At 36.5% G+C, this 19,057-nt stretch overlaps 1 protein-coding gene across 1 annotated transcript in view; it reads left to right on the top strand.

The window, feature by feature from the left end:
• Positions 1 to 19,057, top strand: part of IPO8 (importin 8) — a 172,083-nt gene that overhangs the window by 138,733 nt on the left and 14,293 nt on the right. Inside the window, exon 22 of the mRNA XM_077170434.1 lies at positions 17,572 to 17,777. Coding sequence (XP_077026549.1) covers positions 17,572 to 17,777 — 206 coding nt within the window. The remainder of the gene's footprint in view (positions 1 to 17,571; positions 17,778 to 19,057) is intronic.

The raw sequence follows: 19,057 nt of genomic DNA, 5'->3' as shown, positions 1-19,057 counted from the left end.
TTGTTCCCATTCTGGGCTCCATGTGTTTGGGTTGCTTATATGAGCTATCCAGGCAGATTAAGTAGCTATCCAGGCAGATTAAGTTAGATTGTGTGGTACAGAAAATTTAGGTTTTGGACAAAATAAATGTCTCTTCCTTTGATCGCCTACAGTAGTGAAGGCTCTGAAATACAGACAATCTCATCCTTTACCTTTACCCTGTATTCTGATTTACCTTAGTCCAAACCAGATTGGCTTCATTCTTACCTCTAACTGAAGCCTGATCTCACTTTCAGTTTATTTAACAGTTGTTGTATGTAGCAGTGCTGATTTTCAGAGCTGCAGAACTCCAACTCTGAGTCTTAGGTGTCACACAGGTGCCCAAAGATCAAGGGAAATGTCAGGTTGTTCACATATAGCACAGCATCTCAGAATCTAAAAATAACATTTAAAACTCTGAACTAAATGTGACTCCAAAAGAGCTTGCAATCTAGGCCTCAATTTTTTTTACATATTTTCTAAAAGAGACCATACAATATTTGTTCTTTTGTTTCTTGCTTTTTTGCACTATATAATGTTCCCAAGGTTCATTCACCTCGCTGCATGCCTCACAACTTCCTTCCTTTCCGTAGTCTCACAATATTCCATCATATGTATACACCATAGTTTGTCTTTCTGATTCTCAGTTAGTGACCCTTGGCCACCTCCATCCACTAGGTATCGTTAATGTCCAAAATAAACAATCCATGTCTCACATTATCTTCACTTAGCTGTGCAATCATCAACACTCTCAGTTTTAGACAGCTTTTATTCCAAAGAGAAAAATTAACAGATAAACACTCCCATACCAAAGAGAAAATCTAAACCTCCCCTTAACTCTTGTCCTTCCTCCTCCCAATTATTTATCCTGGTATTGCTGTGGTAATGTTAATATCTTTTTGTTAAACATAGTCCATAACATGCAATAGTAGTTTTCTTCCTGTATCCCTCTATTATTGACTCTTTGTATAAGATTCATACCTTTGAAGTAGTTCATGCAAGAACTTATTTATATCTGTAGTATTAATCAGTTAGATGACTCTGTATAACCACTTTCAATCATATTCACCTTCAATATGGCAATATTACGTATATCCCCACTAATATACTACCATTACTTCTATCCTTCCCTTACATTTAAGTTCAGCCTCATTAGGTAACCATTCACCCATCTCTAGCGTCTGTGTATCTCTGTGTCCCCTATATTCTACATTATAAGCCTCTGAGTTTACCTTTACCAGGGTCATAATAGAAAAATCATATAATATCTGTCCTTTTGTGTCTGGCTTACTTCAGGGCGTCATTTCTTCTTACTGCTGCATAAAATTCCATCATATGTATACACCACATTTTGTTTATCCACTTATCTGTTGATGGGCACTTGGGTCGTTTCCATCTTTTAGCAATTGTGAATAATGCTGCTATGAACATCAGTGTGCAGATGTCTGTTCGTTTTACTGCTTTCAGCTCTTTTAGGTCTCTGCTGAGTGGTGGTATTGCCGGGTCATAGAGCAACATGATAATTTAGTTTTCTGAGGAACCGCTAAACTGTCTTCCACAGCAGCAGAAACACTACACATTCCCATCAGCGGTGAATAACTATTCCAGTTTCTCCACATCCTCTCCAAAATTTGTAGTTTCCTTTTTGTTTAATAGCGGCTGTTCTTATAGTGTGAGGCAGTATCTCATTGTGGTTTTAATTTGCATTTCCCTAAATGCTACTGGAGATGAGCATGTGCTTTTTAGCATCTGTCTTTGCTCTTTAGAAAAATGTGTATTCATATCTTTTGCCCATTTTGTATGTGGGTTGTTTGTTTTTTTGTTGTTGAGTTGTATGATTTCTTTATATATACAGGATATCAAATCTTTATCAGATAAGTGGTTTCCGAATATTTTCTCCCATTGTGTTGGCTGTCTCTTTATTGTCTGGATCAAGTCTTGTAAGGCACAGAAGCATTTGATTTTTAGGAGCTCCTGCTTATCTATTTTTTTCTTTGGTTACTTGTGCTTTGAGTGTAAAGTTTAAGAAGTTACCTTCTATTGTAAGTCTTGAAGATGTTTCCCTGTATTATCTTACAGGGGTTTTATGGTCTGGCTCTTATATTTAGGTCTTTGATCCACTTTGTTTTTTTTTGTTTTTTTTTTTTTATTAATTAAAAAAAGAATTAACAAAACAATTAGAAATCATTCCAATCTACATGTACAATCAGTAATTCTTAATAACATCACATAGTTGCATATTCATCATTTCTTAGTACATTTGCATCGATTTAGAAAAAGAAATAAAAAGACAACAGAATAAGAATTAAAACAATAGAAAGAAAAAAAAAACAAAAACAAAAACAAAAAACCTATACCTCACATGCAGCTTCATTCAGTGTTTTAACATAATTGCATTACAATTGGGTAGTATTGTGCTGTCCATTTCTGAGTTTTTATATCCAGTCCCGTTGTACAGTCTGTATCCCTTCAGCTCCAATTATCCCTTCTCTCTCTCTTTTTTTTTTAATTAACGGAAAAAAAGAAATTAACCCAACATTTAGAGATCATACCATTCTACATATGCAATCATTAATTCTTAACATCATCACATAGATGCATCATCATCATTTCTTAGTACATATGCATTGGTTTAGAAGAACTAGCAACATAACCGAAAAAGATATATAATGTTAATATAGAGAAAAAAATAAAAGTAATAATAGTAAAATCAAAACAAAACAAAACAAAACAAAACAAAAACCTATATCTCAGATGCAGCTTCATTCAGTGTTTTAACATGATTACTTTACAATTAGGTATTATTGTGCTGTGCATTTTTGAGTTTTTGTATCTAGTCCTGTTACACCGTCTGTATCCCTTCAACTCCAATTGGCCATTATCTTACCCTGTTTCTACCTCCTGCTGGACTCTGTTATCAAGGACATATTCCAAATTTATTCTCGAATGTCTGTTCACATCAGTGGGACCATACAGTATTTGTCCTTTAGTTTTTGGCTAGACTCACTCAGCATAATGTTCTCTAGGTCCATCCATGTTATTACATGCTTCATAAGTTTATCCTGTCTTAAAGCTGCATAGTATTCCATCGTATGTATATACCACAGTTTGTTTAGCCACTCTTCTGTTGATGGAGATTTCGGCTGTTTCCATCTCTTTGCAATTGTAAATAACGCTGCTATAAACATTGGTGTGCAAATGTCCGTTTGTGTCTTTGCCCTTAAGTCCTTTGAGTATATTCCCAGCAATGGTATTGCTGGGTCGTATGGCAATTCTATATTCAGCTTTTTGAGGAAGCGCCAAACTGCCTTCCACAGTGGTTGCACCATTTGACATTCCCACCAACAGTGGATAAGTGTGCCTCTTTCTCCGCATCCTCTCCAGCACTTGTCATTTTCTGTTTTGTTGATAATGGCCATTCTGGTGGGTGTGAGATGATATCTCATTGTGGTTTTGATTTGCATTTCTCTAATGGCCAGGGACATTGAGCATCTCTTCATGTGCCTTTTGGCCATTTGTATTTCCTCTTCTGATAGGTGTCTGTTCAAGTCTTTTTCCCATTTTGTAATTGGGTTGGCTGTCTTTTTGTTGTTGAGATGAACAATCTCTTTATAAATTCTGGATACTAGACCTTTATCTGATATATCATTTCCAAATATTGTCTCCCATTGTGTAGGCTGTCTTTCTGCTTTTTTTTTTTTTTTTTTTTTTTTTTTTAATAAGTAAAAGTTTTTATTTATTTTTTTTATTAATTAAAAAAGAATTAACAAAACAATTAGAAATCATTCCAATCTACATGTACAATCAGTAATTCTTAATAACATCACATAGTTGCATATTCATCATTTCTTAGTACATTTGCATCGATTTAGAAAAAGAAATAAAAAGACAACAGAATAAGAATTAAAACAATAATAGAAAGAAAAAAAACAAAAAAAACAAAAACAAAAAACCTATACCTCACATGCAGCTTCATTCAGTGTTTTAACATAATTGCATTACAATTGGGTAGTATTGTGCTGTCCATTTCTGAGTTTTTATATCCAGTCCCGTTGTACAGTCTGTATCCTTTCATCTCCAATTATCCCTTCTCTTTTTTTTTTTTTTTTTAATTAACGGAAAAAAAGAAATTAACCCAACATTTAGAGATCATACCATTCTACATATGCAATCATTAATTCTTAACATCATCACATAGATGCATGATCATCATTTCTTAGTACATTTGCATTGGTTTAGAAGAACTAGCAACATAACCGAAAAAGATATAGAATGTTAATATAGAGAAAAAAATAAAAGTAATAATAGTAAAATCAAAACAAAACAACACAAAACAAAACAAAAACCTATAGCTCAGATGCAGCTTCATTCAGTGTTTTAACATGATTACTTTACAATTAGGTATTATTGTGCTGTCCATTTTTGAGTTTTTGTATCTAGTCCTGTTGCACAGTCTGTATCCCTTCAGCTTCAATTACCCATTGTCTTACCCTGTTTCTAACTCCTGCTGAACTCTGTTACCAATGACATATTTCAAGTTTATTCTCGAATGTCCGTTCACATCAGTGGGACCATACAGTATTTGTCCTTTAGTTTTTGGCTGGATTCACTCAGCATAATATTCTCTAGGTCCATCCATGTTATTACATGCTTCATAAGTTTATCTTGTCTTAAAGCTGCATAATATTCCATCGTATGTATATACCACAGTTTGTTTAGCCACTCTTCTGTTGATGGAGATTTTGGCTGTTTCCATCTCTTTGCAATTGTAAATAATGCTGCTATAAACATTGGTGTGCAAATGTCCGTTTGTGTCTTTGCCCTTAAGTCCTTTGAGTTGATACCTAGCAATGGTATTGCTGGGTCGTATGGCAATTCTATATTCAGCTTTTTGAGGAACCGCCAAACTGCCTTCCACAGTGGTTGCACCCTTTGACATTCCCACCAACAGTGGATAAGTGTGCCTCTTTCTCCGCATCCTCTCCAGCACTTGTCATTTTCTGTTTTGTTGATAATGGCCATTCTGGTGGGTGTGAGATGATATCTCATTGTGGTTTTGATTTGCATTTCTCTAATGGCCAGGGACATTGAGCATCTCTTCATGTGCCTTTTGGCCATTTGTATTTCCTCTTCTGATAGGTGTCTGTTCAAGTCTTTTTCCCATTTTGTAATTGGGTTGGCTGTCTTTTTGTTGTTGAGATGAACAATCTCTTTATAAATTCTGGATACTAGACCTTTATCTGATATATCATTTCCAAATATTGTCTCCCATTGTGTAGGCTGTCTTTCTGCTTTCTTGATGAAGTTCTTTGATGCACAAAAGTGTTTAATTTTGAGGAGTTCCCATTTATTTATTTCCTTCTTCAGTGCTCTTGCTTTAGGTTTAAGGTCCATAAAACCGCCTCCAGTTGTAAGATCCATAAGATATCTCCCAACATTTTCCTCTAACTGTTTTATGGTCTTAGACCTAATGTTTAGATCTTTGATCCATTTTGAGTTAACTTTTGTATAGGGTGTGAGAGATGGGTCTTCTTTCATTCTTTTGCATATGGATATCCAGTTCTCTAGACACCATTTATTGAAGAGACTGCTCTGTCCCAGGTGAGTTGGCTTGACTGCCTTATCAAAGATCAAATGTTCATAGATGAGAGGGTCTATATCTGAGCACTCTATTCGATTCCATTGGTCGATATATCTATCTTTATGCCAATACCATGCTGTTTTGACCACTGTGGCTTCATAATATGCCTTAAAGTCAGGCAGCGCGAGACCTCCAGCTTCGTTTTTTTTCCTCAAGATGCTTTTAGCAATTCGGGGCACCCTGCCCTTCCAGATAAATTTGCTTATTGGTTTTTCTATTTCTGAAAAATAAGTTGTTGGGATTTTGATTGGTATTGCATTGAATCTGTAAATCAATTTAGGTAGGATTGACATCTTAACTATATTTAGTCTTCCAATCCATGAACACGGTATGCCCTTCCATCTATTTAGGTCTTCTGTGATTTCTTTTAGCAGTTTTTTGTAGTTTTCTTTATATAGGTTTTTTGTCTCTTTGGTTAAATTTATTCCTAGGTATTTTATTCTTTTAGTTGCAATTGTAAATGGGATTCGTTTCTTGATTTCCCCCTCAGCTTGTTCATTACTAGTGTATAGAAATTCTACAGATTTTTGAATGTTGATCTTGTAACCTGCTACTTTGCTGTACTCATTTATTAGCTCTAGTAGTTTTGTTGTGGATTTTTCCGGGTTTTCGACGTATAGTATCATATCGTCTGCAAACAGTGATAGTTTTACTTCTTCCTTTCCAATTTTGATGCCTTGTATTTCTTTTTCTTGTCTAATTGCTCTGGCTAGAACCTCCAACACAATGTTGAATAATAGTGGTGATAGTGGACATCCTTGTCTTGTTCCTGATCTTAGGGGGAAAGTTTTCAATTTTTCCCCATTGAGGATGATATTAGCTGTGGGTTTTTCATATATTCCCTCTATCATTTTAAGGAAGTTCCCTTGTATTCCTATCTTTTGAAGTGTTTTCAACAGGAAAGGATGTTGAATCTTGTCGAATGCCTTCTCTGCATCAATTGAGATGATCATGTGATTTTTCTGCTTTGATTTGTTGATATGGTGTATTACATTAATTGATTTTCTTATGTTGAACCATCCTTGCATACCTGGGATGAATCCTACTTGGTCATGATATATAATTCTCTTAATGTGTTGTTGGATACGATTTGCTAGAATTTTATTGAGGATTTTTGCATCTGTATTCATTAGAGAGATTGGTCTGTAGTTTTCTTTTTTTGTAATATCTTTGCCTGGTTTTGGTATGAGGGTGATGTTGGCTTCATAGAATGAATTAGGTAGTTTTCCCTCCACTTCGATTTTTTTGAAGAGTTTGAGGAGAATTGGTACTAATTCTTTCTGGAATGTTTGGTAGAATTCACATGTGAAGCCATCTGGTCCTGGACTTTTCTTTTTAGGAAGCTTTTGAATGACTAATTCAATTTCTTTACCTGTGATTGGTTTGTTGAGGTCATCTATGTCTTCTTGAGTCAAAGTTGGTTGTTCATGTCTTTCCAGGAACCCGTCCATTTCCTCTAAATTGTTGTATTTATTAGCGTAAAGTTGTTCATAGTATCCTGTTATTACCTCCTTTATTTCTGTGAGGTCAGTAGTTATGTCTCCTCTTCCATTTCTGATCTTATTTATTTGCATCCTCTCTCTTCTTCTTTTTGTCAATCTTGCTAGGGGCCCATCAATCTTATTGATTTTCTCATAGAACCAACTTCTGGTCTTATTGATTTTCTCTACTGTTTTCATATTTTCAATTTCATTTATTTCTGCTCTGATCTTTGTTATTTCTTTCCTTTTGCTTGCTTTGGGATTAGTTTGCTGTTCTTTCTCCAGTTCTTCCAAGTGAACAGTTAATTCCTGCATTTTTGCCTTTTCTTCTTTTCTGATATAGGCATTTAGGGCAATAAATTTCCCTCTTAGCACTGCCTTTGCTGCATCCCATAAGTTTTGATATGTCGTGTTTTCATTTTCATTTGCCTCGAGGTATTTACTAATTTCTCTTGCAATTTCTTCTTTGACCCACTTGTTGTTTAAGAGTGTGTTGTTGAGCCTCCACGTATTTGTGAATTTTCTGGCATTCCGCCTCTTATTGATTTCCAACTTCATTCCTTTATGATCTGAGAAAGTGTTGTGTATGATTTCAATCTTTTTAAATTTGTTAAGACTTGCTTTGTGACCCAGCATATGGTCTATCTTTGAGAATGATCCATGAGCACTTGAGAAAAAGGTGTATCCTGCTGTTGTGGGATGTAATGTCCTATAAATGTCTGTTAAGTCTAGCTCCTTTATAGTAATATTCAGATTCTCTATTTCTTTGTTGATCCTCTGTCTAGATGTTCTGTCCATTGATGAGAGTGGGGAATTGAAGTCTCCAACTATTATGGTATTTGTGTCTATTTCCCTTTTCAGTGTTTGCAGTGTATTCCTCACGTATTTTGGGGCATTCTGGTTCGGTGCATAAATATTTATGATTGTTATGTCTTCTTGTTTAATTGTTCCTTTTATTAGTATATAGTGTCCTTCTTTGTCTCTTTTAATTGTTTTACATTTGAAGTCTAACTTGTTGGATATTAGTATAGCCACTCCTGCTCTTTTCTGGTTGTTATTTGCATGAAATATCTTTTCCCAACCTTTCACTTTCAACCTATGTTTATCTTTGGGTCTAAGATGTGTTTCCTGTAGACAGCATATCGAAGGATCCTGTTTTTTAATCCATTCTGCCAATCTATGTCTTTTGATTGGGGAATTCAGTCCATTAACATTTAGTGTTATTACTGTTTGGATAATATTTTCCTCTGCCATTTTGCCTTTTGTATTATATATATCATATCTGACTTTCCTTCTTTCTACACTCTTCTCCATACCTCTCTCTTCTGTCTTTTCGGTTCTGACTCTAGTGCTCCCTTTAGTATTTCTTGCAGAGCTGGTCTCTTGGTCACAAATTCTCTCAGTGACTTTTTGTCTGAGAATGTTTTAATTTCTCCCTCATTTTTGAAGGACAATTTTGCTGGATATAGGAGTCTTGGTTGGCAGTTTTTCTCTTTTAGTAATTTAAATATATCATCCCATTGTCTTCCAGCTTCCATGGTTTCTGCTGAGAAATCTACACATAGTCTTATTGGGTTTCCCTTGTATGTGATGGATTGCTTTTCTCTTGCTACTTTCAAGATCCTCTCTTTCTCTTTGACCTCTGACATTCTAACTAGTAAGTGTCTTGGAGAGCGCCTATTTGGGTCTAATCTCTTTGGGGTACGCTGCACTTCTTGGATCTGTAATTTTAGGTCTTTCATAAGAGTTGGGAAATTTTCAGTGAAAATTTCTTCCATTAGTTTTTCTCCTCCTTTTCCCTTCTCTTCTCCTTCTGCGACACCCACAACACGTACTTTTGTGCGCTTCATATTGTCCTTGAGTTCCCTGATACCCTGTTCAAATTTTTCCATTCTTTTCCCGATAGTTTCTGTTTGTTTTTGGAATTCAGATGTTCCATCCTCCAAATCACTAATTCTATCTTCTGTCTCTTTGAATCTATCATTGTATGTATCCATTGTTTTTTCTATCTTTTCTACTTTGTCCTTCACTTCCATAAGTTCTGTGATTTGCTTTTTCAGTTTTTCTATTTCTTCTTTATGTTCAGCCCATGTCTTCTTCATGTCCTCCCTCAATTTATCGATTTCGTTTTTGAAGAGGTTTTCCATTTCTGTTCGTATATTTAGCATTAGTTGTCTCAGCTCCTGTATCTCATTTGAACTATTGGTTTGTTCCTTTGACTGGGCCATCTTTTCAATTATTTGAGCGTGATCCGTTATCTTCTGTTGGCGTCTGCGCATTTAGACAGATTTCCCTGGGTATTGGATCCAAAAGTTTGGAAGATTTTCCTGTGAAATCTCTGGGTTCTGTTTTTCTTATCCTGCCCAGTAGGTGGCGCTCCTGGCACACGTTTGTCTGCGGGTCCCACCAGTAAAAGGTGCTGTGGGACCTTAAACTTTGGAAAACTCTCGCCGTCCGGGGGGTTCGCTAGCCGAAGCGGCTTTAGCCGGCCCAGGGTCCGAACACAGGGAGGGTTGCTGGTCGCCGCAGCCCGGGAAAGAGCCTGTCCGAATTTCCTAGTCGGCCCTGGGCGACAAGCGTGGCGAGAGGGCGCCAGCGGCAGTGGCCCGCCCGGGAGAGTGCACGTTCCCCGGGAGTCACGGGTTTGGAAGGGGCCTCCCCCACCCGTCACCGTTCTCCACGGCCTGGGGATTTCCGATCCAGTTCTCTCAGTTGGTCCGGGGGGCTGCACGTGGTGTGGGCGCCAGCCGCCTTGGTTTCAGGGGACCGCCTCTCCAATTCTCCCAGCCGGCCCGGGAAGGGGGAAGGGAGTAACTCCGGCCGCTTCCCGCCCCGCCCGGTGAGGCCCGCGCGCCTCCGCGATCTCACCCGAGCTGCTTCTCTCAGCCAGCCAGCCATTCCAGGATGGGGTACGCTGTCTTTTTTATCTCTGTTGTGGCTTTGGGCGCTTTCTGTATCGTTTCTAGTCCCCTAGTAGCTGCCCTGGAGAAGAAACTAAGATCCACGCGTCTTACTAAGCCGCCACCTTCAGATTTCCTTTGATCCACTTTGAGTCAATATTTGTATAGGGTGTAAGTAAGGGTTCTCTTTCATTCTTTTGGCTGCTGATATCCAGTTCTTCCATGCCCATTTATTGAAAAGACTATTCTGTCCTAGTTCAGTGGATTTAGGGGCCTTGTCAAAGATCAATTGATCATAGAGTTGGTGGTATATCTCCACACTCTTGATTTAATTCCATTGGTCAGTACTTCTATTTTTGTTTCAGGACCATGCTGTTTTGACCACTGTGGTTTTATAGTAAGCTTTAAAATCAGGAAGTGTTAATCCTCCCACTTGGGTCTTCTTTTTTAGAATAGTTTTAGCTATTTGAGGGCTCTTTCCCTTCCAAATAAATTTGATAACTAGCTTTTCCATGTGTTCTCATTATGTTGTTGGAATTTTGATTGGTGCTACATTGAATCTGTATATCAGTTTGGGTAGAATTGACATCTTAACTATATTTAACCTTGCTATCCATGAGCATGGAACATCTTTCATCTATTTAGATTTTCTTTGATTTCTTTTAGTAATGTTTTGTAGTTTTTTGTGTGCAGTTCCTTTACATCCCTGGTTAAGTTTATTCCTAGATATGTGATTCTTTTAGTTGCTATTTTGAATGGAGTTGTCTCCTCAGTTAGGTCATTACTTAAATATAGAAACATTACTGATTTTTGTACATTAATCTTGTATCCCACCACTTTGGTGAATTTGTTTCATTTTATTTATTTTAAAATACTGGAAATAACTAGTGTCCTTTGTAAGTTTATAAGGTATGATTTCAGAAAATTTGCTGAAGGAGAGAGATCTGACAGAAGAAGTAGTTAAGACATGGCTCTACAGGCCGAAGATAATGGAGACCTGGATTAGGATAATAGAATAGGAACGGGGAGAAACATTTTCATGCCGCTATGTGTCCTGATTTTTTCACCTGTGAGAGACTGGATTTTGTGCCTGGTTGACATGTGTTATCAGAGCCTTGAAGGGAAGACCATACTTTTAAAATAAATTGTGCTGAATGTAGGTAGAAGAGACTAATTGGTTAAGAGCTGAGACCAGCTAACAAGTTCTTAATCTCTTTGAACATCAATTTCTTTATCTGTAAAATACAAGTAATAACAGTGGTGATACTACCGTTTGGTGTGTTGAAAGGATTAAATGACATTATGCATGAACTACCTTAGCTTAATGCCTGTATAGTCATAGGTGTGTAATTGACTGATTCAAATAAAAGGGTTCTGCCAGCCCATGTTGCTTATTTTTGGCTCTGCAGGCAGGTGTCAGTGCCCTGTTCCCTTCTTTCAACCCAGGTCTCATTCGGGACTCCCCAGAAAAGGTCAAAGTATACCTTGGAAGGTCTTACCACTACTCCCCATTCAGACCAAAGCTATTTTCCAAGAGATTCTGGAACCAATAAGGTTAGATGAGGAATAAGAAACTAGTAGGAGGGGACTATGGCTGAACACAGGATGTCAAGGAGGTCAGAAGTGTTAGCCCAGTAAAGCAGAGAGGGGAAAGCAGCTGCTTCTTGGCAGACCCTTTAGCTACCAAGAGGTGCCCAGAATTAATCCACAGGGTCTAAGACCCGAGGCCAGGAGTCCATGAGTGGGTCTTCAATGTGTTCAATCCATACTCCAACAGAAAGGATTCTCTGGGAGGACTATTCTTCCTGGGATTGATTTTTTTTTTTAAATATTTTTATCAACAAATATCCACACATACAGTCTAACCATATTATACAATCAATGGCTCACAATATCATCCCATGCTTATGTATTCTTTACCATGATCATTTTTAGAACATTTGTATCATTCCAGAAAATAATTAAAAACAGAAAAATAGAACTCATATATCCCATACTCCTTACTCCTCCTTCTCATTGACCCACAGCATTTCAATCTACCCAATTTTTACCCTTTATCAACCCCTATTAATTATTTTTTATACTTTATTATTTTTTTTAAAACTCATCTGTCCATACCCTGGATAAAAGGAGCATCTAGACACAAGGTTTTCACAATCACACAGCCACATTGTAAAAGCTATGTAGTTAGACAGTCTTCAAGAATCAAGGCTACTGGAATACAGTTCAACAGTTTCAGGTACTTCTTTCTAGCTTCTCCAATACCTCATAAACTAAAAAGGGGTATCTATATAATGCATAAGAATAACCTCCAGGATATCCTCTCGACTCTGAAATCTCTCAGCCACTGAAACTTTATTTTGTCTCATTCCTCTCTTCCCTCTTTTGGACAGGAATGCTTTCTCATTCCCATAATGCTAGGCCCTGGTTCATCCCTGGGAGTCAGGTTGTATGTTTCCAGGGAGGTTTACACCCCTGGGAGTCATGTCCCACGTAGTGGGGGAGGGTAGTGAGTTCACCTTCCAAATTGACTTAGAGAGGCCACTTCTAAGCAACAAGAGGTTCTCTGGGGATGACTCTTAGGCATAATTATCAATAGACTTAGCTTCTTTGTAGGAATAAGCTTCATAGAGGTGACCCCCAAGATTGAAGGCTCAGGCTATTGATTTGGTTGTCCCCACTATTTACGAGAATATCAGGAATTCTCCAAATGAGGAAGCTGAATATTTCCTCCTTCTTCCCCAGTCCCCAAGTGGATTTTGCAAATATTTTTTTATTCTCTGCCTAAATTACTCTGGGATATATTGGGGCATCACACTAACCTGTTCAAACCAACAAGATCTTATGCCCTATTCAAGATTCCATGTAATTATGATGTTCAAGTAAACTGACCATACAAGTTAAATTAGATAACGTACTACCCAAAATATAAATTTTGCAACAGATAAATATCTCTCCTTTTGGTCTTGGAGAGAGGTTGAAGTTTGAAAATATGGGCCATATCATCCTTTACCTTAGTCCTATCCAGATCAGCTTCATTCATATCTCTACTTGAAGCCTGATCACTTTTTCAATGTTTCAAACAGTTCCTATATGGAGCAGTGGTGACTGTCATACCTTCAGAGCTCTAATTCTGAGTCTCAGGTGTCATATAAATGCCCGAAGTTTCTAGGAACAACCAGGTTACATACAAACAGCTCCACATCTCAGAATTTAGAAATAGCAGTTACAGCTCTTGGATATATGTGACTGCTGCAAGAACTTACAATCTAGGGCCCTTTACAGTAGGCCCCAATCTGATAACCCATGCTCTTGACTTCAGTTTACCAGGTTTTTATATGGTAGTTAGTCTGTATGAGTGGGGCATGATAATATTTTGTCTTTTTGTTTCTGGCATTTCATTCAACGTGTAGTCCTTAAGTTTCATTCAACTCCTTGTGTGCCTCACAACTTTATTCCTTGTTGCAGTTGCTCAGTAGTCTATTATATGTCTATTCCACAATTCCCCCTTCGATTTCTCATTTGTTATACTCTTAAGCCACTTCCATCCATTGGGATTTGTGATCCCTGCTACCATAAACTCCAGTGTGCAAATGTCCATTTGCGGCCCCACTCTCAGTTCCTCCTGCTATATACCTAGCAATGGAGTTGCAAGATCATATGGCAGCCCCACCCCTAGCCTCCTGTGGAAGGATTTGTTTTTGATAGCCTTCTGGGTCCTTGAAAGCTAGCCTCATCTATAACTTGTGTTTCCAGAACCTCAGTTTAGTCTTTCTCCATACTTTCCCCTTCCCTGCAGAGAAAGAATCTTGTTATAGTATACAGGACTGGGAGTCACAAGACCTGTGTTGTAATTGTAGGTTTTCTACCTCGGCCTTGTTTTCTTTATCTTTAAAATGAGCAATGCACCCCAGATGATCTTGAAGGACCCTTCCTACCCTCTGTCAATCTGAGATTTCCCAAACTGCGACCACTGATGTAACCTCAGCTTGCCTTTGAAGAGGTGGCAAGGGATGGTGAAGTCAAGGTCGTAAAAGGAAAGCTCTAGCCTTACGGGGACCATGGATGAGCTTCAAGGACCCATGAACACTGAAATAGTAGGTGTGTGTGTGTATTTCTGCATTTTTTCCCCCTTTTTTAGAGAGAGTGGTCCATAGATATCCTTAGAGTCTCAAATCGATCCAAACATGTTAGCAGTTTCTGCTCTATAATGGCAAAGTTGAAAGAGTATTTTCTAGTATTGGGGAAGATTTGGGGGAGTCAAGCACTATTCTAACTGATTTAGGGAAATTAAGCACTCTCGTACTCTCTTAGTGAAAATGTGAGAGGATGTAATAGCCCTGTATTGCTACTGTAACAAATCACCAAAAACATGATGGCTTGAAACAAAACAAAAATGTATCATCTTACAGTTCTTGTAGGTCAGAATTACAAAATTAGTTTCACTGGGTTAAAAGCAAGGTGTTGACAGTACTGGTTCCTTCTGGAGGCTCCAGGAAAGAATCTGTTCCTTACCTCTTCCAGCTTCTAGAGGCTGTTGGCATGCCTTGGCTCATGCCCTCATCACTTCAGTCTCTGCTTCCCTGGTCACATTGCCTTCTTCTCTGATTCTGATCTTTCTGCCTCCCTTTTACAAGGACCTTTGTGATTATATTGGGCCCACCTGGATAATCCAGGCTAGTCTTCCCACGTAGGATCCTTAACTTGATCATACCCGCAAAGTCTTCATCATGTAAGGTTCCATATTCACAGGTTCTAGAAATAAGGATATAGACTTTTTTTGGGGACTAATTTTCATCCTTCCACAAGCCATTTGAGGAGAGCAACATTTTAAATGTTCATAGCCTTTGACTCACCAATTTCATTTCCAAAGATTTATCCTATAGGTATAACTGTACATGTATATGAAAATGTATGAGCAAAGATGTCCATTACAGCAGAGTTTATACTACTGAAATAACCTGTCCAACTGATAATTTGTAGAAAATAGAAAAATAATTAAATACAGTATGGAATACTCATACATTAGAATATTTTGAAAAGATATAATATATCTGAAAAGAAAATACTAAAAGTATATAGTATTCTGAAAAGAAGTATATCCATATATAGTGATATAGAAAAGTCTCCAGAATACATGGTAAAGTGAAAAGAGCAACTTGAAATACAATGTGCATAATATGATCTCTTTTTTTAAAAACATACTCCATACTGTTATGGATATGTGAGCTTAGATAATTTTTAGATGGATACCAAAGGAAAAATGGTAATGGTGATGATTGCATCTTGCATGTAGGGCAGTCAGGGGGCCAAAAAAAAAAGAAAGTGCTTAAAGTTATCTCTGATAAAGATTTAGAGAGTAGCAATTTGGTCCTTCATATTTTTTTATGTTTTTATTAGCATTTATAAACAATTTTCCAAAGATAGAAAGGCTCTCTGTGTTAGCTCTTGCACAGACTAGAAGTCCCACCTGTGCTTCCTTGAATTCTTAGAGCCCTCTTAATAACAACCTTTCCTGCTGTGATCCATTTGACACCTTTCATTCACTACTAGTATGAGCCAGTAGATGATAAAGACCTCAGTCATATATAGTTCCTACTGTACATACTACTTTAGCATTAGTAACTTGAATTAATCAAGCAGTGTGTGTAATGAAGAATAACAGAAAGTTGTAATATAGTGTTTATTCTGTTTTATTATATTACTCTTATTTTAAATTGTATCATTCATTGCAAGTTAATTTTTGTTTGTGTCCACAATGTTATGTTTTATACCAATATAATAATCTTTTAATTCTTAATATTTTTAGTTTTAAATAACTTAGAGGAAATCTTTATAGGAAAATGTGTTTAATGGATATTGATAAAATATTTCTTCAGAATTAAATTTTTCTTATCCTGTATTATAACATAAGATGTTTAATAGATTTGCTATAGCCATTGAGTTCAGCTTATTAGGTGCTGAGTTTTTGAAACAGTTTTTAGTGCCTGGAGTTAGTATAGACTATATGTGCCAAGAAACCTTGTAGATCAATCTAACTAAGAAAAACTCTAAGGAATTCTCCATTTTTTTCCATTGTGCAAAATTTTATGCCATCAGATAACAGATATTCCTGCTTTAATAAAATGTGTTATGTCAAGACCCAGCTACATCATTCATATTAATAATAAATTGGTATTAAAACAAGATTTACCATGTTAATTACAGTCTTCCAAAGGTCTTTTCTTTTTCTTTTTTTTTTTTAAATTTTTGTTGTAGTAACATATATATACAAAACAGAATTTCCCACTTTTATTTGTACAACAAATCATTTTAATCACATTCACAATATTGTGCTACTATTACTACCACACATTATCAAAATTTTTTATCAGCCCAAGCAGAAACTCTGTACCCATTAAACAATAATTCTCTAGTCTATCCCTATTCCAACCTGTAATCTGTAATCTGCTTTTTGTCTTTATGAATTTGTTTATTTTAGGCATTTCATTTCAGAGAAATCATGCAATATCTGTCTTTCAGTTTCAAGTTTATTTCATTCAACTTGATGTCTTCAAAGCTTATCCATGTTCTTATATGTATCAGAACTTCATTCTTTTTTACAACTGAGTAATACTCTGTTGTATGCAGATGTGACATTTTATTTATCCATAATCTGTTGATGGACACTTGGGGTGCTTTCTACCTTTTGGCTATTGTGAAAAACGCTGTTCTGAACATTGTTGTTCAGGTATCTGTGTGAGTCTCTGCCTTCAATCCTTTGGGACGTATACCTAGAAGGGGGATTGCACATTGTATGGTAATTCTATATTTAACTTTTTGGGGGGCTGCCAAACTGTTTTCTGTAGTAGCTGCACTATTTCGCATTCCCACCAACAATGTATGAGGTTTTTTTTGTGTGTGTGAGGTTTCATTTTTACCACATCCTTGGCAGCACTTATTTTCCATTATTATTATTTTGTAAATCGCTGTTCAAAGGGGGTTTAAATTGGTATCTCATTTTGGTTTCGATTTGCTTTTCCCTAGTGGCTAATGATATCATTTTTCATGTGCTTATTGGCCATTTGTATATTTTCTTAGGAGAAATGTCTATTCAAATCTATTGCCTATGCTTAAATTGGGTTATTTGTCTTTTACGCTGTTTAGTTGTAAGAGTTCTTTATATAGTCTGGGTATTAAACCCTTATTAGATATATGGTTACCACCTATTTTCTCCTTTCTGTTGATTATCTTTTCACTCTGTTGTTGGTGTCTTTAGATGCATACAAGTTTTTAATTTTGAATAAGTTCAGTATATGAAATTTTTCTTCTGTGCTCATGGTTAGGGGTCGTCTCACAGGTCTTTAATAATAATTGGTTAATGAAATTTGGCTTCCATAGGATTTCATATATAGTATAAAATGGAGGAATATTTCTATAAAATTACAGTGAGTGACCCTTATAATATCACTTGGATGCTTCTTTTTTTTTTTGTTTCTCCAGAATTTGCCCTTCATTTATGTCTGCATTTTTTTTTCTTCATAATTTGCAGGCATCATGATCGGAAAATGTGTATAATAGGACTGAGTATCCTTTTGGAATTGCAAAATCGACCTCCTTCCGTAGATGCTGTGGTGGGACAGATTGTTCCATCAATTCTTTTCCTCTTCCTTGGCCTAAAGCAGGTCTGTGCTACCAGACAACTGATAGACCGAGGAGATCACTCCAAAGCAGAGAAAGCTGATGCAGAAGATAATGGTAAAGTCTTCTAATTGCAGTGAATGCTGTGATTGAGTTTGGTTTGAGTTTTTTTCCTTTGAATTTTAGTCTGCTTGGAGCCATTAAATAGATTTATATTCTTTGAGCTGCTGCACATTTAACATATATTATGTGCTTAGTTGGCTAGTTGTATAATATGGTGTAAATTTAGATTTGTGTGCCTCTTAAAACTTAAACTCTCAATGATTTCTTATTGAGCTAATTTATACATTGGGAAATACATTGGTAACAGAATCAGATGGACTTGACAACAAGTTAGTGACCTTGTATTTCATTTTTTTATTTGTCAGTGTTAACTGCCTCAGTGAGGGCAGCATCCATCAGTTAAAGGAAACATTTGATTAAGAGTAGAAGCGTCTGTACAGCAGATTAACAGAGAGTGCCTGTTTTTAATAATTCTTAGATGACTGACTCATCATCAGACAATTTTAATTGGGAGATATGTTTGGGGTTCAATATTATGAATTTAGAATAAAGTGCTTAAATGAAGATGATGTGCTTAAATCCAGAGTCAAAATGTTAGACCTCTATTTTATTTGATGAGATTGCAAATCTACTTGATGTAGAACCCAAAAAGTATCATTATCCAATTCCAAATGGAATTTTCCTTCTTCTGGTTAAAAGCAGAGTCTTCTTTAACTGGGAAAAAAATCAGGACTCTTCCTGGAAAACATGCTATTTTTTTGTGTTAAATTATATGTGATGTCAACATATACTTAAGCCTTTTGCCTTAAATGGCATTATCCCAGATTGTTCATGTATAAGGAACTGTAAACTACCTTTCCCTATCTTAACACAAAGGACAACTCTCAGTTGTCTGTTTTCCAAATTCTGTGTAGGTCTGTTGCATTAAATGTATTTTGGTTGAGTACATGCCAACAATTATAAGACAGAATTATTTTGTCAGTATGTTGTTTTCTTTTCTTTACCTGATTTCTTGCTTTGCTTTTTATGTGTTGACTTATAACCGATATGGCTTGAAGGGAAACTTCCTAGTAATATCACAAACTTTCTTGTCTTAATTTCCTACTAAAGTGTGGAATGATTAACTAGCAAAGGCATTTCTTGCCATTTTTGTAATCATTCCTTTGCCATAATTTTTTTCCTCACATATTTGGTCCAAACTATATTTTCTTACCTCTAAAATCACTTTAGGGGTAGTTAGTCCTGGAGCTTCCTATGGTGTGTTTTATGGAAATAGTTTACTTTTTGTTTGTATGCTGTATGATGGGGGTCACATTCCATTCTTTTCCCATGTG

This window comes from Tamandua tetradactyla, chromosome 7 (assembly GCF_023851605.1).
Source record: "Tamandua tetradactyla isolate mTamTet1 chromosome 7, mTamTet1.pri, whole genome shotgun sequence".
Taxonomy (NCBI): Eukaryota; Metazoa; Chordata; class Mammalia; order Pilosa; family Myrmecophagidae; genus Tamandua; species Tamandua tetradactyla.
Note: the sequence above shows the minus strand (reverse complement) of the source record. Positions and strands in the feature narration are given on the sequence as shown.